A 25082-nucleotide genomic window follows, 5' to 3' on the forward strand; every position below is an offset into this window, starting at 1 on the left:
TAAAGGTATCATTTCGGCTATCATAATCCATGGTATGGGTCCATATCCAATGCTGAATCCAAACTCAAAACATATCATTGACACGATGCCCAATACATTGAGGTTGTTGTATCTGTTGAATAGACCTAAGCAATACGAGCTGAAACCCATGATTAAAGCACTGGCCATTAGGAGGATTTTTCGTCCAAATAAATCAACAGTTAATGTAGTAAGCAGCGTGAAAATAACAGGGCAAAGACCGATGGACAAAAGGGCCATGTACTTTGCCATTTCTTGACTCAGCCCTGCATCCTTTAGTATTATTTCACCATAAAATGCAATTGTATTTATGCCTGAAAACTGTTGAAAGAACATCAGCACAAGCATCAATATAAACGGAAGGTAGACGCTACGATGTCTCATCTCACGCAGGGTCTCAATACAAGTGAGCTTCTTCTGCTTTGCAATTGCTCCTTCAATCTCTGCTATCTCTTCTTGAGCATTCATAGTATGTCCTCGTAGAAACACGAGGACCTTCAAAGCCTTTTTAAAGTTCTCCTTGGCAATGAGAAACCGAGGTGTTTCTGGTAGCCATATCACAATGAGAAATACAATGAAACTCATGCTGGCTGCAATGAAAGCAGTTTGGTAGTATTCAATGCCAGGGATGACTGCAATGCAGTATATGAGGAAGATCCCAACATTTAGTAGCAGCTGTGGCAGTGAGCTATAAAGCCCTCTCAGTGAAGGAGTAGAAACTTCTCCAATGTAAACCTACATAGTAACAATAGTGTAACAGTTTGTAATGCAGATGATATGATACAAGGTAATATATGCATTATGAATGTGTCACATGCAACTCATGCTGTTTGCACAAGAAAATGTTAAAAATAACTTACTGGTCCAATCAACATGGCCCATCCTATTCCAACGCCAGTTATAAACCGACCAACTAGTATGATCACTTTAAAAGCAATTGAATTGTTAATGAACCACGAAATTCCAAGCATAATCCAACCCACAAAATATGGTAACAGTGCTATGACAATTGTTGGCTTACGTCCAAGTGTATCGGCCGAAAAGCCAGCCATTGCTCCTCCAAATAATGCACCAAAGGGAACTAAAGCCTACATGTGGTAATAAAAACATTAATGTGGATCACCCATTTTGTAAGCTGACTCACCCCATAAGTATCAACAAGAACAGACCCGTTTACCAAGGAGCGGTTGTGTGTCATGTTGCTCAAGTTGATAAGAGAAGAGGATGGATATCCCACTGCATATCCACCTACTAGAGGAGACAGAGCAGCTGCTAGGGCTACAATAGTAGTGCTCCACAGCCGCTCGGGTCTCTGGCAACAAAAGAAGGATCTCTTATGTGATGGAGAACTCTGCACAGACTCTTGTATGCTGGGTCCATGGTCTGAACTATGGTTTAATAATAAAGATGAGCCTTCATGATGGCTTTGAGCCATTATACGAACCTAAACCTTTACTTAATACTTACAGTTAACCCCCACCCAAATGCGTGGGCACTGGGCACAGAGCACTGCACATGAGAAGAGATGCCTAGGATTGTAGAGTAAGAAGAATTCTGCTACTGTGTAAATTAGAATCACTTTTTTAGTGCTAGAATGGAGTTAGGAGATGTCACAGTACACAATCTTAAGCAACTGAAGAAGTTAAACGCAGTCATTCTACCAGTAGCCTACTCTGACAAGGTAAGACCCAGGACCAATATTATAAGTGACTCCATTATCATCCACACTAGTTCTACACAGATGTACTGGAACTAGGAAACTTAGCCAAACTAGGTAACGATAGAGAGACAGAGTAGATCTGTATTCCCTTTCCAACAGCTTATTACAATGATGTGGTTGTGGGTGGAGTTTGCTGTAGAATAGACCATGAGGGAGACAAGAGAAAGTTGTACATAATGACGCTGGGCTGTCTGGCTGCTTATAGACGACACGGTGTAGGTAAGAGACAAAGTCACATGATATGTCATGTGATGATATTCAAACAGGTACAATGCTTTTTAATCATGTAATGAAGATTGCCAAAGAAGACGGAAACATTGATTGCATATTTCTGTGAGTACTTCGTAATTTTTTTACTTATTTAAAAACTTTTAAAAAGACATGTTCAAGTCAGTAATGACGAGGCTATTACCTTCTATAAGAAATTTGGTTTCGAGATAGTCGGAAAGAAAGAGAATTATTACAAGAGGATCGACCCACCTGATGCATTCATATTGCAAAAGGAAATGAAAACTAGCAATGGAAGTGAAGAGAGCGAACAAAACACATCAAAATAATCATTATTATTATTGTTGAAATTAAAATAAATATATTAATAACAGCAGCAAGTGTTACAGTGTGTGGGTGTGAACTTAAATTTATAAATGATTTTACATACATTTATTGGTAATAAAATAAAGATACAATATCTCATCAGTATAATATATACACGCAATGACACAAATAGTTCATTAATGTCTCCAGCTCTATTGGGACACCTGCTATCTAGCACCTGTGAGTTTATTGCAACAATTTTTAAACAGAGCACAAGTTCTCCTGTGTATCCATTCAGAGGAATCCGGTGGTACCAATATCAACAGGAACCCTCCAACTATCAGATCCATTGCCGTGATCTTCCAGTTGGCTAAGTCAACGTGACGAATTGAGACATCAAAGAGGGCATTAATTGGGATTCCCAGTATCGTACCAAGTGATATAAAGAGAGGGAATGTGTAAGCAATCCCAAAATTAATGGCAAAATTAAAGATGACTCCCATAACAGCATGGGCACATATGAAGCCCCAGTGAACATCATGAATGACTTCTACACCTAAATAAGAACTTATAAATCATTTAATATTTTTGTGTAAATTATAATTAAATGGCTATTCATTCACCTGAGGCATGAAGCACAAGCAATATAGGCCAGAATACTACAGTTGAGAATATCCCAATCGATGTTAAGAACAGACTCATCTGATAGAGGCTAGCCTCCTTCACACGACGTTTCAATAATGTCTACAACAGATAACAATGTGGTATAAGCAGATGTTCATAACTCTACATTATGAACTGGCTCAAACTTTATACAATGTACAATATACATACATGTACATGCATCACAGCTTTCTATGTGGCTTTACTTTATAAAGTGCTGCTCCAATGGCACTACCAACTGAAAGGATAATACCAACAACATTAGCAGAACCAAATCCTTCTTCATAAGAGAAGAGCACTATACCACCAACAGCCAAGACAACAGCAAAGAACTACATGAATGAACAAAGAAAGAGTCAAAATGAATCACCCACCCACTAAAAAACCCATTAGTTCCATTGTCACGAAATCTATGACAAGCAAAAACCCATCTGTTCCATTGTCATGAAATCCGTGACAAGCAAAAACCCATTAGTTCCATTGTCACAAAATCCATGACAAGCAAAAACCCATTGGTTCCATTGTCACGAAATCCGTGACAAGCAAAAACCCATTGGTTCCATTGTTACAAAATCTGTGACAAGCAAAAACCCATTTGTTCCATTGTCACAAAATCCGTGACAAGCAAAAACCCATTGGTTCCATTGTCATGAAATCCGTGACAAGCAAAAAACCCATTGGTTCCATTGTTACAAAATCTGTGACAAGCAAAAACCAGCCAGATTTTAACAACTTAAAAAATTTGTAAAAAATCCAATTTTGATTGGAATCAGCTCAAACTTTCTATACAACATGAGGACATGTACATGCATCGGAAAAAATATAAAAATGAAGAATTCTCCCCTTTTCAATTTTGGTAAAATCTGGCTCGAGACCATGTACTATAGTACAGGGACTTCGGCCAAATTTCGCCAAAAATGACTAGGAGAGAATTCTCCATTTTTATATTTTTTTCTGATGCATATACATGTTCTTATGCTACATAGCAAGTTTGAGCTGATTCCAATCAAAATTAATTTTTTTACAAATTTTTAAAGCTACTCTAAAATTTGGTCAAAGACCAAATTTCGTCAAAATGGCTTGGAGAGAATTCTCTAATCTCCACTTTTATAATTTTCCTGATATGCATACACATTGCTTAGATCTAATTTCAAATGAAACTATATTTTTAAAAATGTTTTAAATGTCAAGCCCCCCCCCCCATTATTCCATCCAATCAATGTTAAGGCAATATAGCATTCACATTAGCCATTCAAACCATATGCCATTAATCAAACACAATGACTCACATACTATACAACAAAGCACACCATATATTCCATAACTTACTCTCAGTATTAGTGGAGGCTCCCTTAGCAGCAGCATTGAGAAGAGGAAGACAAAAGCAGGGGCTGTTGAAAACAGTGCAGTGACATCAGTTGGAGCCATAGTGATGAGTGCCCTAGCGTAAAGATAGTTAGTTGGCATCCACAACAAAGTAAAGAGAATTGTGGACGTAAGGAAAGTGACTGTACTAGTGCCAGGAGGATTGATGATCTCACGACTATGTCTGAGAGAGAGAGAGGGGGGGAGAAAGAGTAAGAAAACAGATATATCAATGATAAAATTTTAATCAAATAAAAAAGAAAAATATTCAAAGAGCATACTTCCAAAGATCACCAAAAGAGGAACGGGACGGGGACTTGCATGTCGTCATAAAATAAAAAGGTATAGAAACTGGGAAAATGATAATCATCCAGCCCGTACTAAACCAGACGAGAAAGAAAGGAGCTTTAAAGTTTCCACCAAATGCACTCTTTCCCGTCTGGGTCGACCCAACCCAAGACATTGCTATGAGAAACACTATGACAAGTCCAAATAATAATTTAGCTTTCGTAGAGAGTGAACTGGCTCCTCTAAAGAGGCTGCTTCCTGCTGGCACTGAATCTATAAATAAATAAAAATAAAAAAATTAAGAGGATATTGTGCTTATAATGATTACAAAATGAAAACACTTTCACTCAAATAATCAGTGTTATTATAATAGTCCCTTTAACTTTTGGATGATATGCATTAACCCCCAAAATGGTGAATGGATGCCATAACGTTAAATAAACCAGGGCTCTGCTTCATAAATTCACAAAGTACATTCACATGTGTGCATGCATCAAGAAAAGAGTGAACACTTTTACCCACTTAAAAATAATAAGAATACACAACAACACCGTTCTTACTTATTTGATTCCTATCTGACTGTACTCCTCCCCTTCCTTCCTCTTCTATCAACAATACCTCCACGTCCCCATCATAAGAACTGGGCTCATCATCTCCATAGTAACCTCCATCACTTCCAGGAGGATTAGAGCTCAAGGTGCTCACTGGTGTCTCTGACTCTTCCTCGGGGCCTTCAGGAGAGCCTTTCGTCTTTGAAGGACTCCTCACCAGCCGCGCCATCTTTAACAAGACTAATAAAGACAATGAAAAGGTAATGGATCACAATATTATTAATTACAAGAATGCACGGCCGACGACATGATTTTCTATGATTTTTTTGCTCCTCCCAAACACGTGGGCAGGAATACGAGAGTGTGCATCGATCTACGGAGACCCCGCGTGTTTTTAGATGAAAGTTAACTATCACGCCTACTGCATAGTTACCGTTTCTATGACAACAGTGTCCTGGTAAACTCGAATTGTCTTTGCTGGGAAAATACGCACCCGCTCATTCCTGCTGCTGTAGAGCATTCTCCTTGACTGCCCCGAGGGAAAATGTCACATTACAAGTGCATCTGTCAGTTGTGCACATGCGGGTAAGTCAATAGCATAAAAAAATTCTGCAAATGATTTTGCAAATTATCCTCACTGCAGGCGACACCATTGCCCCCAACCTTCAAGGCCAAAGAATGACATAATGTCAAGGACTGAGCCAGTCTCTAAAATGGGCTCCACAGAATACAAGACGGTATTTCTCACTCATTCCAATGCTAAACCTCCAGACTCCTACAAGCCTGCATTGAAAGCTCTTTCTCGTGATGTTCCAATGACAGCTGACACTACAAACAAACTTGACTACATCAAGCATCCTGTATCAATGCCAATGCAGCGACCTCCTGCTGTGTACAAGAAACCTGATGGCTCAATGGCAAATGAAAGCGAATACAAGAAGGAGTATAGGAGCAAGACTCCAGAGCCTGCTAAACCTATACTACCCCCTGCATCTCACATGAGGTCTGTAAGCCAGCCCTTTCAAGGACAATCAACTCAAGCAAGGGATTATGTTGCTTTTACTCTCCCACCTCGAGAGTTTTATGGTGAGAAGAGGGTTTATGCTCCTCCGACTGAGCCTTTTGCTAAAACGACCACAATCAAAAGTGATTACAATGTAAAGTTCCTCCCTGAGCCAACAAAGAGTATGAGGCCTCCACAAAATGCAAAGATATCCCGCGATCCATTTGAGGGGAGCACATGCCACAGGAGCGATTTCCGTATCTTTCCGATCCCAGAGAAGTTCCACAAATCAAAAATTGCTTACCAGCCACCCCAAGAACCTTTCAGTGGTGTAACAACATTTTCTACCGATTTCCCAGGACACAAGGGAATCAAACCAGTGGGCAGCATGAGGCCACCTGTTGCTACTAAGAGTGCTGATGCACCTTTTGAGTCACTGACTACCAGCAGACAAAGCTATCGTAAATGGGAGCTCCCTACTCGATTCTCACGTCCTCCAACTATCTACCAGCCTCCAACAGAAAAATTTGATGGGCTCACGTCTTTTACCAAAGATTTCATCAATCACGGTCCACCCGAACCAGTCACAAACTACAAGCCAAGACAGCAAGCCATACATTATGAGAGGCCAATGGAGCACGACACGATCCATCATTTGGACTACAAGGCATGGGACGTAACCAACAAGCAGCAGCCAATAAGACAAGAGCGTCCTTACGAGCCTCCAGCCGAGAGATTTGAGGGATGTTCTACTACAAGCAAGTCCTATCGTGGGGTTTATGCACCTCCTGCAGCTTCAATGAAGCCACCATTGAAGCCATACACAAGAGAAGAGACGTTTGGAGGACTAACAACTTATAAGGATTGCTATTCAGCCAGCAGACTCAGCCAGCGCTGTATTGGAGGAGATCCTACTCAACCAAACATCCCCGGGTACACTTTTTCTCATGAAGACTCAAGAACTGGGCACAAGTTTTATCATCTAGCTCCCCCTGCTCCTCCTTCTCCTCCTCAAGCAGAAACAGCAGCACCTCCTGCTCCCATCCCAGACACTGAATAAAGATAATAAGAATAGTACTGTATGATAACTAGCAGCTTGTTTTATAAGACTATTTTAATTTATTTTTGATTTATTAGTTGTTGCTGTAGAACAGTCTGAGTTTCCTAATAATAATTTATTATTCTAAAAAAATAATTATTTTTAATTTAAATTCAATAAGTAAACGCCACATCAACAGACTAATTTACACTGATAACATGAAAATAATAGAGAATGTTGTTAATCCATCACACTATCACAAAAATACTATAATACACATGATAAAGGCAAAACTAAAGAGAGTGTCAGAGAAGGAATTAGACAATACATGTACATAGTACAAAAATGTACACTTGTATTAATACAATTTTTCATAATAATGTTAAAGATATGCAATATTAGTAGCTGTACTGATATTGTTGGTCATGTTACCTCCAATAACGACAAGTAACTTGCGACTTTCATAAGTTGCTACAGCAACCAGTCCTCTTGTAAAAGGTCGGGGAAGATGGCCGGTAGGCTTCCAGGAGCCTTCGATCTGGTCAAACTCGTAAATCAGGTCGGATGAGCTCTTATTCATAGTGTCGTAGCCACCAAGTGCTAGGATGCGATTCCTAATCGAAGCACAGGTAGCACCAGAGACGGGAAGGGAAGAGAGCTCTAACCAGAGTTTCTTTCCTTCTCTTCTCTCTGTCTCAGCAATCAGTCTACTGACATTAACGGCATATGCTAGTTTGGAGAGAGAGCCTTCTTCGAAACCACCAAGAAAATAAGCAAAAGTCCCATCAGTCGAAACTGTCATCCGTGAAATATTTCTCGTTGGAAATGGTAGAACAAAGTGCCAAGTCATCTTGGTAACGTCGAGTATTTCAACAACTGGGACAGGTTCACTATTAACCTCCCCACCAGCCACAACAAGATAATTACCGACCGTTACACAGGAGGGAAAGGAACGAGGGGTAGGCATATCAGGGAACTCCTTCACCCACTTTGAACTGGCACTCAAGTACTTCAAAATACTCCCAGACTTGCGAAGAGCAGCACTCCCACCCACAGCAACAATATAATCATTGTTAACAACGGCAAGGGAGAACTCACTCTTCCTCAGTAATGGTAGTTGGGTCCATGTGTCAGTGCTCAAGCTATACTCATATATCTTTCCTTCGCTCCTGCTGTAGTTACAATATGTGATATAAATCTTGTCCATGCAGGCGACGGCCATACTGCTCTGTGGTTGGAATGCTACCGGGCTTTGCTTCCTAGTCTGCCACTTCAGGTCCAGTTGCTTTGGCTTTTTGGGTATTCTTGGTTGCTTGTTGTCTTCAAAAGGTACGGGCTGGGAGAGAAAAGGAGGCTCCAGTGAGAAAGGAGAGTCTGGGGTTTTTGCTGCCTGCTCCGCTTGAAGGTGATCCAATTCGGCACGAAGCTGCTCCAACTCACTCACACAAATACTGTATCGCTCATCACTGCTTACTTGCTGTGCAACAATGGCTTCTTCCTTCCTTCGTAGCTGCTCCTCCTTCTCCATCAATTGCTTCTCTTTCTCGATTACTTCTGATTCCTTACGGTTAAGCTGGTCCTTCAGTTCCGATACTTTTGTCTCCAGCTCCAAGTTATAGATTTCCAGTTGACTCTTTTTCTTGTCTGCTTCGGCATCCTCGCTCTCTTTCTCTTCCAACTGAAGCTTATACTTGTCAATAATATTACTCTTCTGGAGGAGCTGCTTGTTACGAAGCTCGAGTATGTTTGATTGGTCTTTCAAGAGATTCTCCTTGTCTTTGATGGTGCGTGTCAAATCATCAATCTTTGATGAGTAGTGGGTGTCATTTTCATTCAATTCAACAATCAAAACTTCGCCATAATCTTCAAACGGGTGCACATTCTCCTTCCCCTCATCACTGCTGCTGCTAAGTCCCATTGCACTTTTCTTATACTGAGAGGTGTTCTTTAGCAGAGACAGCAACTGGCACATCCTCTCAATGGGTGGTCTCTCTTGTGGGTCGTTACTGATGCATGAGATTGATAAGCCAAGGATTGGGTTGCTAGGATCACAAGAGTCAATATCATCCCTTCGCCTCTCGATCTCAGGTACCTCCACTAAAGTACCAATCAAAGACCCTGTTCGGTGTAGGTCTGATGGCTTAGGGTCTTTCCGGCTCATGATTTGAATGGTAACAATGCCAAATGAAAATTCGTCAAGCGTGGGGGCGAAATCGGGAGGTACTTTTAAAGTCTCTGGAGGCATGTAAAGAATGTTACCAGGGCAAGGGGAATTGCTAGAGAATCCACCATTTGGATTACGTAGCTTGGATTGACCAAAATCGGAGACTTTAGCTCTATAGTCTCCAAGCATGAGGATGTTCTTGGCTGAGAGGTCACGATGATGAATATTGTTGACGTGAAGATAGTCAAGCGCTCGGGCAACGTCAAGAGAAATATTTATCTCTTGGTGGAAAGGCAATGGAGAATCAACGTGTGCATGTAAATATGCATGAAGGCTAGAATCCATTAGCTCCATTAATAGAACCACTGTATCTATGCCGTTTACTTCATGGGTGCCCAGGTACTGAACAATGTTTGGATGCTTGAGACGGCTCAAGAGTTGACACTCTTTCTTAAACTTATCTGTGGCCACCACATTAACTGCAGGGTCTTCAGACAGTGCAAAGAAGATTGGGTGCATGTACTTGGCAGCACATATCAACTCGTCACATTTTGCTTTATAGACAACACCATATGCTCCATTGCCCAGGGTCTCCTTGAGGATGGTTACTTGTCTAAACTTGAATTCGCCATCTTCTGTGGCCGAGTCTGTGGCCATTGTTGTCTGCGCCTCTTCTTCAGTGCGGTTAGACTATAGTAATTTTTGTCACATGAGCACACCCACATGTGAACGCACGTGGTCAATTTGTTTACTAAAATTTGAGCACAGACACTTTGACTTTATATTTTAAACACAACAATAAGAACAAGTGACAGGGTGATAAATAAGTGATACAATATAATAGAACACACAGTGATTTATGTAGAGAATGGGTTATGTTAATAGTTAGAATTCTTGGCTCTGGGATCCAGCACCTGTCCTTCCGGATTTCTTTGGCAAGAGAACAGCATGTATGTTAGGCAAAACGCCTCCTTGAGCAATAGTGACTCCAGATAACAGCCTGTTCAATTCCTCGTCGTTCCTAATGGCCAGTTGAAGGTGTCGTGGGTTAATCCTTTGCTTCTTGTTGTCTCTGGCGGCGTTACCAGCCAACTCGAGTATCTCAGCAGTCAGGTACTCCATTACAGCTGCAAGGTAGACGGGAGCACCAGATCCTATTCTGTTAGCATAACGGCCTTTCTTGAGGAAACGAAAGACTCGACTCACTGGAAATTGTAAACCAGCACGAGAGCTTCGGCTCTTGCCTTTGACACGAGATTTTCCTCCCTTAGCACGTCCAGACATAACTAGTCGAGGATTGAAAAGATATAACGAGGCGAAGAAACTCAAGAAAGGGTTGAAACTAAAACTGAGATGCTGTCTTGAAGTGTCTTCACAGAACTGGCTTGGTAAACAGTCTCTTCAGCTGCTTTACCTTCTTCAAGGCGATCACTGAGAGGGATCACTTGGTAGTTTGGCCAATCAAATTACAGCTCCAAATTCTGGATGGCATCCGAGTAGTCTCAATGAATAACAATAATAACTTAATAAACTACTAATAACAGTCATTATAGTCTTGGTTGTACTGATAGTTTTTATATTCAAAATCAAAAAGCTACACTATAATTACTCGTATCATCATTAACCACTCAATCATCATCGTCCCAGTTCTTGTTTTCTCTCTGTTTAGGCCCGCCAGCCCTCTTTGCCATTATAATCTAAACAATAATATTAATAATAATAATAATAATAATAATAATAATAATAATAATAATAATGATATTCCATTTACCTGGTCAACTCTTAGTACAGTGCATGCAGTGGTGGCTGCTAGCTTGATTCCCCAGTAACGCGTTGAGAACAAGTCATACACAGGACTACCTCCAGAGGAGCAGACATCTTTAATGTTAGGATCATCACTCTCAACATCCACACCAAATGTCTTATCCCCTTTTTGATGAGCAGCATATAATTTGGATACTATTTCATTTGGCTGAGAGAGAGAGAGAGAGAAAGCAAAAGAGAGAGAGAGAGAGAGAGAGAGAGAGAGAGAGAAGTAGGAATGCGTAATAGAATGTATTGACAATACTTTGAAGCCAGAATTCTCAGCCAGTGCACGTGGAATGACTTCAAAAGCCTCTGCAAATTTCTGTATGGCATATTGCTCCATTCCGGGACAAGTCTAGAATAATAATAAAGAGAGAAAATAAAATAATAATAATAGTACAGCTATTAATTATTGACCTCTCCATATTTCATTAAAGTATTGGCCAGTTCTATCTCTGTTGCTCCTCCTCCGGGCAGAAGTCGTCCGTCTCTTGTCAGAGCCTTGAAAGTGTTCACTCCGTCTTCCATTAACCTCTCAACGTCGTCCATTAGTCCTTCGGTGGACCCACGAATAACTATAGTGGCTACTCGACTCTCAATCTTATCTAAAAATCACAAGTTGTACAGTAATTTTTATAAATCTGTACACAGGGTTTCCAACAGGATTTTGGCGTAGTAAGTACTCATGCAGCTTCTATTGACAAGTTGGTAAAAATTGGATATTTCGATAAAAATCACAAGGAAAGAATTCTTTATTTTTATAATTTTTTTCTGATACATATGCATGTACTTATGTTGTGTGTCAATTTTGAGCTGATTCCAATCAAAATCAGATCTTTTTATGAATTTTAAAAGTTGCTCCAAACTGTTTAGCTCACTTACATGTAGCTATATACATTTACCTTGTCTAAATATAACAACATTAGTGTCTCCAATCTCTTCCACTGATACATAGTCACAGTGACCACACTCATCGGCAGTTGGAGGAACCTACAGACGTGCAATATTAAATTAAAAAAGCAGAGAACACTCTTCAGTAAAAGTCAGTAATCTTACTAATTTAGGTAAAGCAGTAGCTCCTGTTGCTCTACAGACTCTTCTAACATCAAACTTTGATAATAATCTAAATAAAAATAAAATTCATTAGCTTTTCAAGACTATTATTTACTGCTCTATACCTGACTGTCATTATTTTATATTTGTTTAAGAAGTGAAGTGCCATCTCACCAACCTTGCCACCAGTGACAACAACACTGCAACCAGTATCAGCAACTGCTTTCACTTGCTGTAGAAGAACAACGCAACATTTTAAATTTTCCATCCTCTCTCTCTCTTACTGATTCAATGAGTGCTTCTTCTCCTTTACTGAATGTCTTCAACTCTTCAGCAGTATTAATTAGAACTGTCCCTTTTGTTTCTGTATTGCTGGCATCAAACGGACACGAATAAACAGCTATTTTTGCATTTGTTGCCTTAGTAACATCGCCTGATTAAAATTAATTAATCACAATTGCAAGTAATAAATAATATTAATACCTTCAACTAGGCGTTTAAAGACGAGCCCATTCACAACGGAAGAATTGAGTACACCAGACCCCTAGGGGCAAAATGGAATAGTGACAGGAACCAATAATAAAGATACTTACCAAAATTTTAGCAATTCGAACGTTATCAACATTAAAATTAACAGGATTTTCTGGCAGGACCAGAGCTGAAAAAAAAGAGGAGGAGAAGGAGAAGTAAAATAAGAACTGAAAAAACTAAGTATCTTACAACAAGCCTTGGCAACTAGTTCAGCAAAGAATGTGCTGTTCCCGTACTGCATATTACCCACTGCAGTGCTCAATGCTTTCAGTACATTCCCTTTTGTATCCGTTAGATCTTTAATTGTATCACACACCAAATCTATCAGTGGACAGAACAACAAATGAATCTTTTTCTTTACAGATCAAAATTCAAGTATACTATGTCCAAACTGATTTGGGACATGGTGTATTGTTATAATTATTGAGGACTCACTTGGTAAAAGGTCCAATACTTTTCTCATTGCTACATTATAGCCTTCAATTACTTCACTAGGGGAGAGCCCCATCCTTATCAGATCCTCACCCAACTCAAGCAATGCTCCACTGAACAGCAACACGAAATTAGTACCATCGCCAATCTAATAGAGGATAATGGGAGGAGTCACCACACCCACCATAACATACCTCTTGATCCTGCATTTGCATTGCCATGACTAGCATCTTGGCAGCTGGATGTTCAACCTGAATTATAAAACATTAAAAAATCTTTCATTTAACAAATCCATATCACATACCTCAAGTTCTTTGATGACTGTTGCTGCATCGTTTGTCACAAAGAGTTTTTCCAAATGATTAATGACCATTTTATTCATACCTAGAGATAGGGAGGAGACTCAATCACGTTACAGTGAGTGTGTGGGTGTGTTGCTTACCACAGGGGCCGTAAGAAGAACGAGTTATTTTAGAGATTTGCTTACAAGCATCAATATTCCTTAGGACAGCTTCATGTATTCCGCTATAATGCTAGAGGTAAAGGACAAAAAAGAGGAGGAGGAAAAGAGGAAGAGAAAAAGTAGTAATACAAGAGAAGGAATTTATCATTATTATTATTCCCAAAGGAAATGTGTGATTTAATCAAATCCAATTATCACTAGAGCGATTATGATGAGGGTGAAATATATTAACTGCCATTGCATCAATGGAGAATTCTCTCCTAGCCATTTTAAATGAAATACCCTGTACTATGTATAGTACAGGAAATTTGGCCTGATTTTTGAGCAACTTAAAAAAATTGTAAAAAATCCAAATTTCATCAGAATCCGCTCAAACTTGATATACAACATAAGTACATGTGTGTGCATCAGAAAAAATTATAAAAATTGAAAATTCTCTCCTAGCCATTTTTGGCAAATTTTGGCCAAAGTCCCTGTACTATAGTACAGGGATTTTTACCCAATTTTTGAGCAACTTTAAAAATTTGTAAAAAAATCCAATTTTGATGGGAATCAGCTCAAAATTGCTATGCAGCATTGAAACATGTATATCTATCAGAAAAAAATTATAAAAAAGGAAAATTCTCTTGGAGCCATTTTGACAAAATACCCTGGTACTACAGAGCAACTATTCTATATCTATATCCACTATTCGGAGCAACTTTGATAATTAACTATCAGTAGAAAATTTTGCAATCGTAATGAACATGCATTTCCCCTCATCACCGTAGGCTAGTATAAAAGTATTTATCAGTTAAATATATAATCATTATTCCAGTCAAACCCAACTAATTAAAAACTTAATTAACTTATGGCTTTGAAAATTAACATTATTTTTACACTCTAAATCCTCTCCCTCTCTCTTCCTCACTTGTGCTCCATCCTTGAGCATACTGGAAAGTCCTGACATGGGTACGTGTAAAGCCATTTTCTCTCTCTCCTCCTCCACGTGGTTTTCAGACGGGGATTGTATCCAATATCCTGAAATACCCGGAGGGAATCCGCCGGATATCTCCTTGACACTTTTAGGAGTTCAAAATGGAGACAGAAAGACTTGTATCCTGAGAGAAGCGGGAATAGTCTCTCTGCCATCGATAGCAACTTCCGTTTCTCTCTCAGCCCATCTCATTCCTCTTCTCCTGCAGCAGCAAATATAACTCTAGCAGCTATTGTCTTCCGCCCCCTCAATTTTATTAAAAATCCTCATCTTGCCCCTCCCTTTCCCAAAGACACCACTTCTCACTTTTCACTGATATTTTCACTTTTCAATTGCTGCCACTCTCCAGCTCCTTGTAAAGAGGATTCTACTGGTTTGTTTGAATGTTGTCTGAGCTCCTTATCTAATAATATTGATATAATTTGACTTTCGATTTCAGTCCGCTTTAAATTCCCATTTCCATGCCAACGACTCGTTCTCGGAAGCGAACAGGCTCCACCTCCTCCGACTCTGGCCTCCAAAACAGTCTCCCTTCTCCCCTCGGGCTGGGCGTGGCCATAAACCCTCGTTCCCTCCCAGAAGAGGAACATCGTGATTTATTCAGTGAGGGTGGGGCCACTCCTTATCTTGCTTCTATGCATCTAGACTCCTCCGTCCTGATGTGTTGTAATCCTCGTGGGTGCATCCTCGGACCCATAGAAACAGGATCAGCCACGCCCACCCAGCAGGAAGTCGTACGGATGATGTGTTCTAATGAAAAGTGTCCATTTTCCCCATACATGCACTCTGAATGCTTTGACTCCTTTGAGGAGCAGATTTTAAGTTGCTTAAGGGGAATGAGTCGAGCTAGGAATTGGTCCGAAAAGCAAAGGAAGCAAAACCTCTGGACAAAGAAAGGCTACGATTTAGTTTTCAAGTTCTGTGCTTGTCAGTGTGGGAAGGGGAACCTCCGAAAGGACCTAAACCACACCCTCCCTGATCCCCTCCCTGTGCCTGCCCTACCCACGTCTGTGTCCTCCTCGTCGGTTTCAATAGCGACTGATAAATCAAAAAAGAAGCGTAAAAAATCTTCTAGTCTTTCGTCCGATCGTCCATCGTCTTCATCAGCTCAATCTCACGTCCCAGCTCCTCCCTCAGCATCACACAATCCCCCAGCACAGACCAGAGCTCGTAGTCGGAGCCAGCGTAACTCTGACTCCATATCCAGCGACAACGGACTCACCAATTACATGCAGCCGTTTGCCCACCGTACCGATTATTCCGTTTTCGACCGCTTCCTTCCTCGCCACCTCATCAATGGGTACCACATAAAGATGGAGGATGATGGCTATGCTGCTGGAGATGAGACGAGGTCCTTTGTTCTCAGTAGCCTTGCCTTCCATCGTACCAACACTGTCACCTGCGTCCTATGCAATGACTCGCTTTGCGTCTATGATAGATATCCTTTACTCAACGGGACCCTGTTTCTCTCTCCTATCCAGCTCTACTCTTCCTCTCTGGAGGTGGAAGGCAAAGGTGACGACCCAGTCTTCATGTCTGCTGTCTGTTTGGCGTGCATGGTTGGTTTAAATTCGATTAAATGCTTGTCTTGCAGTAAGCAATGGGACGGCTCCAGTCACCAGATAGGAACGCTGTACACGTACGATTTATTCTCGTCTACTCTTTGCTGCCCCAGTTGCGTGCTGTGTAAAAAATGCTCAAAGCCAATGCTGGATTTTGGTAAGGTCACTCTCTCGTTCACTTCTCTCTCCTCTTTATACGAGTGTCCTTATTGCTCTCACAGGGACTACCATTTCCTCAAATCCTCTGAAAATCGTTTTAAAATAATAAAGCAGCACTTTATGGAGACCAAATGATTTTCACACCTCTCTCTTTTTTTCTCTCCTTTGAAATTCTTTTCTTTTGGTTTGTAATCAGTTTTCTACTACAGGCACCTGTTTAACTCAGCCCCCCCCATACCCTCCCCCCACTTTGCAACTTTTGTACTGATACTAATTTAAGTAGATACAATTATAACTCTTATTTTCTTTCTTCTTACAATACAATTTCTTATTTTTTCACTTTTTGCATAATTACTTTGAGTGCTAATACATTTTTTTGACAATGCGTGGGAAAACTACAGGACTACTACTGATGATAAAAAACTTCCTAAGACAACACTACAAAAATAAACTAAGATAAAAACTTAAATCAAAAAATGGCCTTGAAAATTAAAATGTCCAATATATTCATTCCGGGGAGAGTGTTTAAGCGTCAAGACTCTTCTCAACGACTGCAATCTCCTCCAATGGGATGTCATTTTTGAGGCGCTGGGAGCCACGCCCACCACGCTCGGTTGTACGAGGACGCCTTTGGGTCTGACGATATCTAAAAATAAAGAAAAATAAAAGTTATTAAAATCTTATTGTACATAAATACAACTACTTAATTGGCAGCTAATAATTGGGTTTAAACTAAGCTAAATCAATATGATTGCCTGTAAACTAATAAACAGTTTCATTAAAGGAGCGGTGATTATCAATTGCATTGTGGGACAGGGTTTGCTCTTTTTGCTTACTTGTTGAGGGCACGATCGCGAGTTGTACGACCACCTCTTCTGGTTCTACCCCGTCCATCACGATAACCAACAGACTCTTCTACGGTTTCAGTTTCCTCCTACAAATAATAAAATAATAATTTTAGTAGTAATAATATTGAAACTAAAAATTGTTTTAAGGATGAACACTTTTTGCTAGACCAAAAATGCAATAATGTGCAAATCACAATATCATAAACTGTAAAGTGAATTCTCAGTACAGCTCAAAGATTTGAATCAAAAACTTACAGTCAAGAACTCTTCATCCGCTTCAACAATATTATGATGGAAGAGAGGTGCAGTCCAGCGAGGAACAAAGAAATCAACAATAAATAGGATCACGCCCATAATGAACACCAGAATGCCAGTAGCAAGTACGAGTCCCCAGGACCAGCCGAAATGAGGTACCATGGCTTGAGCGCACCATTCACCAGCGCTTGGGTTGGGCTCACAATTTGCTTGGTTCCACGGCAGTCGTATGTGCGGTTTATTGAGTATGACGAGACCATAGGCACCACAAGCCATTATCATTATGATACCGAGCAGCATTGTGAGATGAATGCCATAACGTATGTTCCACAGATATGTAAGGATTGTTAATAGATATATAGCAAAGGCAAGCCTAGAGAAAGGAATGAGTGAGTCTATAACAATATAATTTATTTTTATTCCTCAATATCTACATGTATTTAAATTTATAATAAATTAATAATATATCTCATTCCACATTTGTATTTTTTATTATAACTATTTTACTTACCAGAGATATTGATGAGCATACCAGCCAGCCTGACGGAACTTCCTAGCCCAACGAATCTGCTCCCCGTCCAAAGTGAAGTATTCAGCAACCCACAGGATAGGATAAGGCATACCCCGGTACTGAGCAGCACGGAATTCCTGATTGATTCGACCGGCATAGCGACCGAAACCGATACGACCCTGGAACCACGGATCGGCCCACCAGAACCTCTCGTTGTAGTCAATGGTCTCCCCAGCAAGAGCTCCATTAGGATCAAGTGGCTGTCCTGCAATGGAGAGGAACATACATAATAAGACTTAGAGAGGAATTTTTTAAAAATATTATGAAGTAACAAGCAGTGTGGTTTATATGCTAATATTTTCAAAAAAATTTTTCTGCAATAATATTTAGTGTTACATTGTTCTTGGCTGGAATTTCAAACATTTTTATCATACTAAATAATGATATTATACTAAGACAATGCATAATACTATAAGCTTGACTAATAGCGTTACCTTTAAGAGTGATGTTGATGCCCCTTAGTCCAATGTGCAGTCCCACATCAGCAACTATTTCCTCGGTGGTGAATGCCTTGTATTGTGTTTGGACACGGACTGTATCGGTATACCATCCATAGCCAAAGTTACTGACCAATATCACCGCTCCAATAAATAACGTCACAAAAACACGAATCGTTGCAAATAAACGCTACAAAAATATATTAATTAATTTTAAAAAATAACTTGTTGATGCTCGTTCACACTTTAGCCTTGCTAACAAACTGCCAAGACTATTAGTAAGCTCCACCCAATAGCAAAAGACTCTCTCTCTCTTTATATTCTTTATTATTTACCTCCCATCCTCTTATTCCTGGTATTATGAGAATGAAGGAGAATGCAATCATGCCAAAGGCGACCAGAAGACCGACCTCCAGGATATCCTCTGTTACGGGAGTCTTGTTCTCTCCGTAGAGAGTTGGCAGTGGCTGGTTACGAAAAGAATTGCCCATCTTTCTTTAGAACCCTAGAGAGAGGGAGACGGATAGAATGCAGAATATCTAAAAATAACTTTCTGTTATCAGGGCTGCTCAGTTTATCTACTTACTCATGCAGTTCCGTTAGTTCCTGCTAGGGCCGTTGGATTAACTCGGTGTTATCTCTGTGTCAAAGTTATGTTTGTTTCTATGCTCAAGGGAAGTGATTCCTGCATCAAAATTGAGCCCGAGCCCTGAGCAACCGTTACAGTTCCTCTGTCCAGCACTGCACTTCCTTAGTATAGTTTGATATAAAAGCTCCTACACGCCAGCAAAGCTCCACTCCATTTTTTCTCTCTTCCATTATTGTAGGTGACCCTTGCTGCTTCAGAAGGAGAAAGGAGAGCCGGAGTTTTGTCATAAAAATGAAGCTCCTTTTGCTGCTAGGAACGCTTGTCGTTCTCTCTGCAGCTTCTAACCCTAACGACCCTGCTGTACAAATGAAGCTACGAGATCTTGGACTGAACAACAGCGGTTTTGAACCAGATGGACGTAAGTAACATATTAAAATAATTGCTAATTGAGTATTACTTTTTGCTAATTTGTTAAACTTCAACCTACAGATTATGAATATCAGAGTTATGATGGTTGGTACAACAATGCCGCTCACCCTGAATGGGGCGGAGCTGATATGCCAATGGAAAGGAGAACTCCGATAGCTTATCCCGACGGTGTGTACGAGTTCGCTGGTAGAGACAGACCCAACGTGCTCATAATAGCCAACCTCACCCAGAACGGGCTCACTGGGCACCTGTCTACCACAAGGACCGGGTTTTTCATCTATTTTGGTAAATTAATTTTTTTGCATTCCATGCATAGCATCATTAAAATAATTTTAATTATTAAAATTTTTCATAATTAGGCCAGCAAGTTGTAGAAGAGGTACTAGATGCACAAAGGCAGGGATGCATTCCAGAATACGAGTTCATTGAAGTACCAAAATGCCATGCTCTTTACGATCGGGACTGTCGTGGAGACCGAGTCATTCCCTTCCTTCGTAACCGCTACGACTTTCAGACCGGGTACAACCCCAACAACCCTCGTATGCAGTTGAACGAGATCACCCCGTGGTTTGATGGCGGCCTTATGTATGGTCCATTCAAGGCATGGACTGATGCCATTCGTAGTTTCCAGGGAGGAGAACTCGCTGCTAATGATAATCAAGCCAATATTGCTGATCAGTTCCCACAGAGCAACGACGAACTGGGTCTGCCTTATGCTAATCCACCACCTCCAGCAAACTTCTCTTTATTTCCTGTCAATAGGTTTTGGAGTAAGTTTTATATAATTTTTAATTTTATATAATTTGTAAGTGTTGACTGTTGTCATAATTGATTATTGATTAGCATTTTTGACCTTATGTGTGCAGCCCTTAATGCAATCTCCTCTATCATTTTTGGTATTATTAATTTTACTCTATGAGTCTATATTTAGGGAGAATGCCTTATTTTTTTTCTCTTTTTATAGCTATTGGTAACCCACGTGGTAATGAAAACCCCTTCCTTCTGACAATGGGTGTCCTCTGGTTCCGTGTACACAACTGGTGGGCGAGGAGACTTAGGGTTTTCTACATTCAGAATCGAATGAGATACAATCTCTCCCATGAAGAATGGGAGAATGACGAATGGCTATTCAACAGGGCAAGGCAGTTCACAATCGCTACCCACCAGAAGGTAGTCTACAAGGAGTGGATGCCACTCTTCCTCCCTAGCAAATACAATGGTAATCCCAATGCCTTCCCATACAACAATACCCCTGGTTACACCCTCTATCCCGGTGTCAGTGGATACAATCCCGGTATTAATCCACAGGTTGCTCACATCTTCCAGTCGGCTGCTATGAGGTTTGGACACACTATGGTTACTCCTGGTATATGGAGGAGATTAGGAGGTGGTAATCAGTAAGTTATTCCTCTTTTGTTATTTTTTGGCCTTCTTTCTCTAACTTCTCTTTTTTAATTGTGTCATAATGCGTTCACTCTTTATCTTTTTTTCTAATAGAACATGTGAATTTGGTCCTACTCTTTCTCCTGACTTTGCCAGGTTCTCCAATGCCTACTTGAGATATGTTACTAATAATGAGAATGTACAATTCGACACAATGACCTCCCTAATTACGAGACTCTGTAATTCCAACAATCCATACAACAACACTGATCTTAATGACACTCTGTGCAATACCATCAACCCGGGCATCAATAGGGACGATCCATCCGCTGGTTCTTATCGAGTTGGGAATTTACATGAGAGCTATTTTGCTCCTCGTACTTGTAACCAGTTCTGGAATCCAACAGTGACCATCATGCAGACGAATGTAGACTCATTCTATCTCGGTATGGCATCTCAGCACGCCGAGAGAGAGGACTTCATCATTACTCCTGATCTCCGTGGTTTTGTCTTTGGAGCTCTGGACCACACCCGTCGTGACCTCATGGCTCAGAATCTCCAGAGAGGGCGTGACCACGGTCTCTCCGATTATAACTCGGCTCGTATTGCGTACGGTCTCCAGCCACTCACGAGTTTCGAGGACCTTAACTCTGAGTATGGTAATAACCCAGATATTACTGACAACATCGAGAGACTGAGGGATGTATACAATAATGATATATCAAAGTGAGTCCTTCATCAAATATATGTTTTTTGAAATAAAAACAAAAAATTATAATTATTTATATGCTACATATATTTATTACTTTGTGTTTGTAGGTGTGACATATGGGCCTGCGGTCTAGCAGAGACTACTGAGGATAATGGTCCTGGTACTTTGTTTACTGAAGTCCTCTTTGATCAGTTCATGCGCATTAGACACGCTGATAGGTTCTGGTATGAAAACTACAAGAACAACCAGTGAGTCGTTAGTTAAAAATACAACCGAGTGTTATTATATCTCTTCTCCCTCTAGTCTTTTCACTGAGGAAGAAATCAACATGATAGAGAGCGTTGACATGAAGTCCATCCTCATAGCAATCACCAACAGTATAAATGCTGATAATATACAGGACAATCCGTTCCAAGTCACAACCAACAACCAATACTGTCCACAGCCTTTCCAACTCTCAGAGTTATTCATGGACGACTGCCGTCCTCTAGAGAACTTTGATTACTATGACTCAAGCGTCTGGCAGGTACCTTTCATATGGGCCCTCGTCTTCATCTACATATTCATCATCATTGGTCTCATGTTGCTCATAGCTGAACTGAACAAGAGGCGACGTGCCAAGATCCTCTCCAGCGGCCGCAAGAGCCGAACAAAGAAGATTGAAGGTACCGACCTCACCGATAATGATGGAGAGGTCATCGTCGCTTATGAAGAGAAGGCAGGGCTACAAGGAGTCACTCGTTATGTGAGTTTCAAACTCGGTCCCGAGAAACAGCTTAAGCTTTTCTATGGGGAAGAGCTCTTACGTACAGTGGACCTTAGAAACCAGACCTCAATCAATATACTCTTACCAGTTGACAGTGAGCTGTACTTTGCTGTTAAGATCAAGAATGAGTACGATATACTCATACGCTGCAAGACGGTACATGATCGTAACGCCATCATTAATAAGCTGAAGGAATTCCTTGAGGGCTTACAGATTGAGGTCGAGGAAGAGAGAGGAATGAAACGCGTAATGCTCCGCAACATTTTCACAAAGAAACAACGCCAGCAACTACTCGAGAACTTTTTCAAGTCTGTTTTTGCCGAAGTTGGTTCTAAACAAAATGTTGAGACCCGCACTGATATACTCGAGTGTGAGCTAACTAAAGACGAGTTTGCCGATGCCATGTCTACCAGCAAGGACTCTCTCTTTGTCGAGCAGATGTTTGCTCTGTGTGACGCTGACCAAAACGGTTTCATCTCTTTCAGAGAGTTCGCCGACATGACCGTCATATTCTCTAAAGGATCGCCCGACGAGAAACTGGAGCTGATGTTTCGCATGTACGACCTCAGCGGAGAGGGCCAACTGGACCGAGATGAGTTTAAGAAAATGTTGAAGAGTATGATGGAACTGGTGAACGCCTCGGTCACTGGAGATCAGATGAACTCGCTTGTGGACTCCATGTTCACTGCTGCTGGTTTTGAAAATAAGCAACACCTGACTGTTGATGATTTCAAGGTATTGATGCGTGATCACAAAGAGGAGCTGAGCAATGCAAAGATCAGTGTCCAGGGTATCGAGGCCCCAGAGATTGAGGCTCCAGCCAGTAAAGAGGAGGAGGAAAGTGGTGCAGTTCCATCACGATACAAGGCAAGAGAGAACGCTACAGCTCGTGCCCGTCGTACCATCATCAAGGCCTATGGACGTACTACAAAGCAAGACCCACGAGCACAGCAACAGCTGGAGGAGAGCCAAGTTACCCTCCAGATCAAAAAGAAATCCAAATTTACTTCAACTCCTGTCGGTCGTCGTTTTGCTGCTTTCTTGAGATGGGTCGAGAACTACAAACTACACATCTTCTACCTCTCAATGTTCTTCCTTATAACTGCAGCCATTTTTGTAGAGAGAGCCTACTACTATTCAGTCGAGCGTGAGTTTGGAGGTCTCCGCCGTATCGCTGGATATGGTGTTACTGTTACTCGTGGAGCCGCCTCTTGCATGATGTGGACATACTCGGTACTCCTCATCACTATGGCTCGTAATCTATTCACGTACCTTCGCGAGACAATATTCAACTATTACATTCCATTTGATTCACACATCAGCTTCCACAAAGTAGTAGCCATGACCGCTCTGTTCACAACTGTAATGCATTGCATTGGTCACGGTATCAATTTCTATCACATTGCCACTCAGACTCCCAGCGATTTGACTTGTCTCTTCAGAGAGGTCTACTTCAGGAGCCACTTCCTACCAAAGTTCTCCTACTGGCTCTTCCTTACCATGACTGGCTTCTCCGCTTTCGTACTGACTCTGATAACTGTCATTATTTTTGTATTTGCCGTACAATATGCTCGTCGCTATGCCTTCCAGTCTTTCTGGCTCACCCATCATCTCTACATCGTGTTCTACATTCTCATGTTCCTCCACGGGTCTGGTCGTCTAGTACAGGATCCATTGTTTGGTAATTTCTTCCTTGGACCTGGTATTGTCTACGTTATCGATCGCCTCGTCAGTTTAGGACGCAGCAAGGCAGAGGTTAGCATCGTCCGTGCTGATATCCTCCCGTCTCAAGTCATTGGTATTTATTTCAAGCGCCCGCCAAGTTTCGACTATGTCGCTGGTCAGTGGGTCCGTATTGCTAGTCTTGCACAGAATCCTGGCGAGTACCATCCATTCACTCTCAGCTCCGCCCCTAATGAGGAGAATCTCAGTCTCCATATCCGTGCTGTCGGCCCATGGACTCACAACTTCCGTGAGATATGCTCCCAGAAGAAGAGTGCTGGTGATCCTCTCCCCAAGCTCTTTGTTGACGGACCTTTCGGAGAGGGACATCAGGACTGGTACAGGTTCGAAGCTGCTGTCCTTGTGGGTGGAGGAATCGGTGTAACTCCATTTGCATCCATTCTTAAAGAACTCGTCCATCGTTTCAACATAGGAGCACGCATCCAGTGCAAGAAAGTCTACTTTATCTGGGTCACTCGCACGCAGCACCAGTTTGAGTGGATGGCTGATATCATCAAGGAGGTGGAAGAGGCTGACACGAAGCGTCTTGTTGAAGTTCACGTATTTGTTACCCAGTTCTTTGACAAGTTTGATCTCCGTACGTCCATGCTCTATGTCGCTGAGAGGCACTTCCAGCGTCTCTCTGGTCGCTCCCTCTTTACTGGAATGAGAGCCATCACTCATTTCGGCCGTCCAGACTTTGGTACCTTCTTTGATAGTCTTGCCGAGGAGCACAACCTCCTTCCAAAGATTGGTGTGTTCTCTTGCGGTCCTCCTGGAATGACTAATGGAGTTGAGGAGGCTTGTGCTGCCACTAATAGATACGAGGGGCCTGCCTTCATTCATCATTTCGAGAACTTTTAAATGAGAACGTTATTGGGTTTTTTGGTTTTATAATTTTTGCTGCTTTTTAATTTTTTTTCATCCTTTAGAGAGTTGTTATTAGGCTTTTTGATTTGTTTTGTTTTTAATTTTTGGTAGTAATAGTCTTCAATCAAGTCAAAACTTTTGAATAATCCATTTTGCTAGTACTATAAAAGCAA

General features: G+C 41.1%; 10 protein-coding genes across 10 annotated transcripts; 4 read left to right on the forward strand and 6 right to left on the reverse strand.

Moving 5' to 3' along the window:
• Positions 1 to 6: 6 nt before the first annotated feature.
• Positions 7 to 1453, reverse strand: LOC100637322 (facilitated trehalose transporter Tret1-like; the record flags this gene model as incomplete). Its single annotated transcript, XM_003384014.3, has 3 exons — positions 1163 to 1453; positions 879 to 1106; positions 7 to 753 (listed from the first exon to the last, which is right to left on the reverse strand). Coding segments are annotated over exons 1-3 (1266 nt in total), but the record flags the coding sequence as incomplete, so codon positions are not given.
• Positions 1454 to 1477: 24 nt separating this feature from the next.
• On the forward strand, positions 1478 to 2342 carry LOC100634178 (N-alpha-acetyltransferase 50-like). The gene is made up of 6 exons (XM_003383989.3): positions 1478 to 1560; positions 1606 to 1699; positions 1750 to 1792; positions 1838 to 1957; positions 2005 to 2071; positions 2118 to 2342. The coding sequence occupies exons 1-6, from the start codon at positions 1544 to 1546 to the stop codon at positions 2293 to 2295; spliced, it is 519 nt and encodes a 172-aa protein (XP_003384037.1). The 5' UTR covers positions 1478 to 1543; the 3' UTR covers positions 2296 to 2342.
• A 30-nt stretch (positions 2343 to 2372) lies between these two features.
• On the reverse strand, positions 2373 to 5493 carry LOC100637448 (putative thiamine transporter SLC35F3). Its single transcript, XM_011411782.2, has 7 exons — positions 5427 to 5493; positions 5149 to 5379; positions 4582 to 4861; positions 4265 to 4484; positions 3142 to 3267; positions 2896 to 3016; positions 2373 to 2828 (listed from the first exon to the last, which is right to left on the reverse strand). Exons 1-7 carry the CDS (start codon positions 5446 to 5448, stop codon positions 2500 to 2502), a joined length of 1329 nt encoding a protein of 442 aa, XP_011410084.2. The 5' UTR covers positions 5449 to 5493; the 3' UTR covers positions 2373 to 2499.
• A 103-nt stretch (positions 5494 to 5596) lies between these two features.
• On the forward strand, positions 5597 to 7377 carry LOC105316693 (stabilizer of axonemal microtubules 1-like). Its single transcript, XM_011411783.2, has 2 exons — positions 5597 to 5724; positions 5783 to 7377. The coding sequence occupies exons 1-2, from the start codon at positions 5684 to 5686 to the stop codon at positions 7200 to 7202; spliced, it is 1461 nt and encodes a 486-aa protein (XP_011410085.2). The 5' UTR covers positions 5597 to 5683; the 3' UTR covers positions 7203 to 7377.
• Positions 7321 to 10028, reverse strand: LOC105316694 (probable serine/threonine-protein kinase kinX). Its single transcript, XM_019993085.1, has one exon. It carries the CDS (start codon positions 10000 to 10002, stop codon positions 7564 to 7566), a length of 2439 nt encoding a protein of 812 aa, XP_019848644.1. The 5' UTR covers positions 10003 to 10028; the 3' UTR covers positions 7321 to 7563.
• Positions 10029 to 10102: 74 nt separating this feature from the next.
• LOC100634304 (late histone H2A.2.2-like) lies at positions 10103 to 10734 on the reverse strand. Its single transcript, XM_003383990.3, has one exon. The coding sequence runs from the start codon at positions 10627 to 10629 to the stop codon at positions 10231 to 10233; it is 399 nt and encodes a 132-aa protein (XP_003384038.1). The 5' UTR covers positions 10630 to 10734; the 3' UTR covers positions 10103 to 10230.
• A 161-nt stretch (positions 10735 to 10895) lies between these two features.
• LOC100634427 (T-complex protein 1 subunit theta-like) lies at positions 10896 to 14647 on the reverse strand. Its single transcript, XM_003383991.3, has 16 exons — positions 14541 to 14647; positions 13610 to 13700; positions 13472 to 13551; positions 13362 to 13418; positions 13171 to 13315; positions 12925 to 13056; positions 12798 to 12862; positions 12688 to 12748; positions 12489 to 12637; positions 12330 to 12436; positions 12208 to 12274; positions 12054 to 12141; positions 11569 to 11756; positions 11414 to 11506; positions 11117 to 11317; positions 10896 to 11042 (listed from the first exon to the last, which is right to left on the reverse strand). Exons 1-16 carry the CDS (start codon positions 14595 to 14597, stop codon positions 10974 to 10976), a joined length of 1650 nt encoding a protein of 549 aa, XP_003384039.1. The 5' UTR covers positions 14598 to 14647; the 3' UTR covers positions 10896 to 10973.
• A 31-nt stretch (positions 14648 to 14678) lies between these two features.
• Positions 14679 to 16696, forward strand: LOC100637574 (headcase protein-like). Its single transcript, XM_003384016.2, has one exon. It carries the CDS (start codon positions 15068 to 15070, stop codon positions 16460 to 16462), a length of 1395 nt encoding a protein of 464 aa, XP_003384064.1. The 5' UTR covers positions 14679 to 15067; the 3' UTR covers positions 16463 to 16696.
• An 18-nt stretch (positions 16697 to 16714) lies between these two features.
• Positions 16715 to 19006, reverse strand: LOC100637700 (dual oxidase maturation factor 1-like). Its single transcript, XM_003384017.3, has 6 exons — positions 18774 to 19006; positions 18436 to 18628; positions 17942 to 18206; positions 17431 to 17803; positions 17164 to 17261; positions 16715 to 16973 (listed from the first exon to the last, which is right to left on the reverse strand). Exons 1-6 carry the CDS (start codon positions 18927 to 18929, stop codon positions 16853 to 16855), a joined length of 1206 nt encoding a protein of 401 aa, XP_003384065.1. The 5' UTR covers positions 18930 to 19006; the 3' UTR covers positions 16715 to 16852.
• A 197-nt stretch (positions 19007 to 19203) lies between these two features.
• Positions 19204 to 25044, forward strand: LOC100637823 (dual oxidase 1-like). The gene is made up of 7 exons (XM_003384018.3): positions 19204 to 19445; positions 19517 to 19741; positions 19816 to 20226; positions 20421 to 20853; positions 20954 to 21565; positions 21659 to 21799; positions 21855 to 25044. Exons 1-7 carry the CDS (start codon positions 19319 to 19321, stop codon positions 24901 to 24903), a joined length of 4998 nt encoding a protein of 1665 aa, XP_003384066.1. The 5' UTR covers positions 19204 to 19318; the 3' UTR covers positions 24904 to 25044.
• The last annotated feature ends 38 nt before the right edge of the window (positions 25045 to 25082 follow it).

This window comes from Amphimedon queenslandica, unplaced genomic scaffold, assembly GCF_000090795.2.
Source record: "Amphimedon queenslandica unplaced genomic scaffold, v1.1 AMPQUscaffold_13501, whole genome shotgun sequence".
Lineage (NCBI taxonomy): Eukaryota > Metazoa > Porifera > Demospongiae > Haplosclerida > Niphatidae > Amphimedon > Amphimedon queenslandica.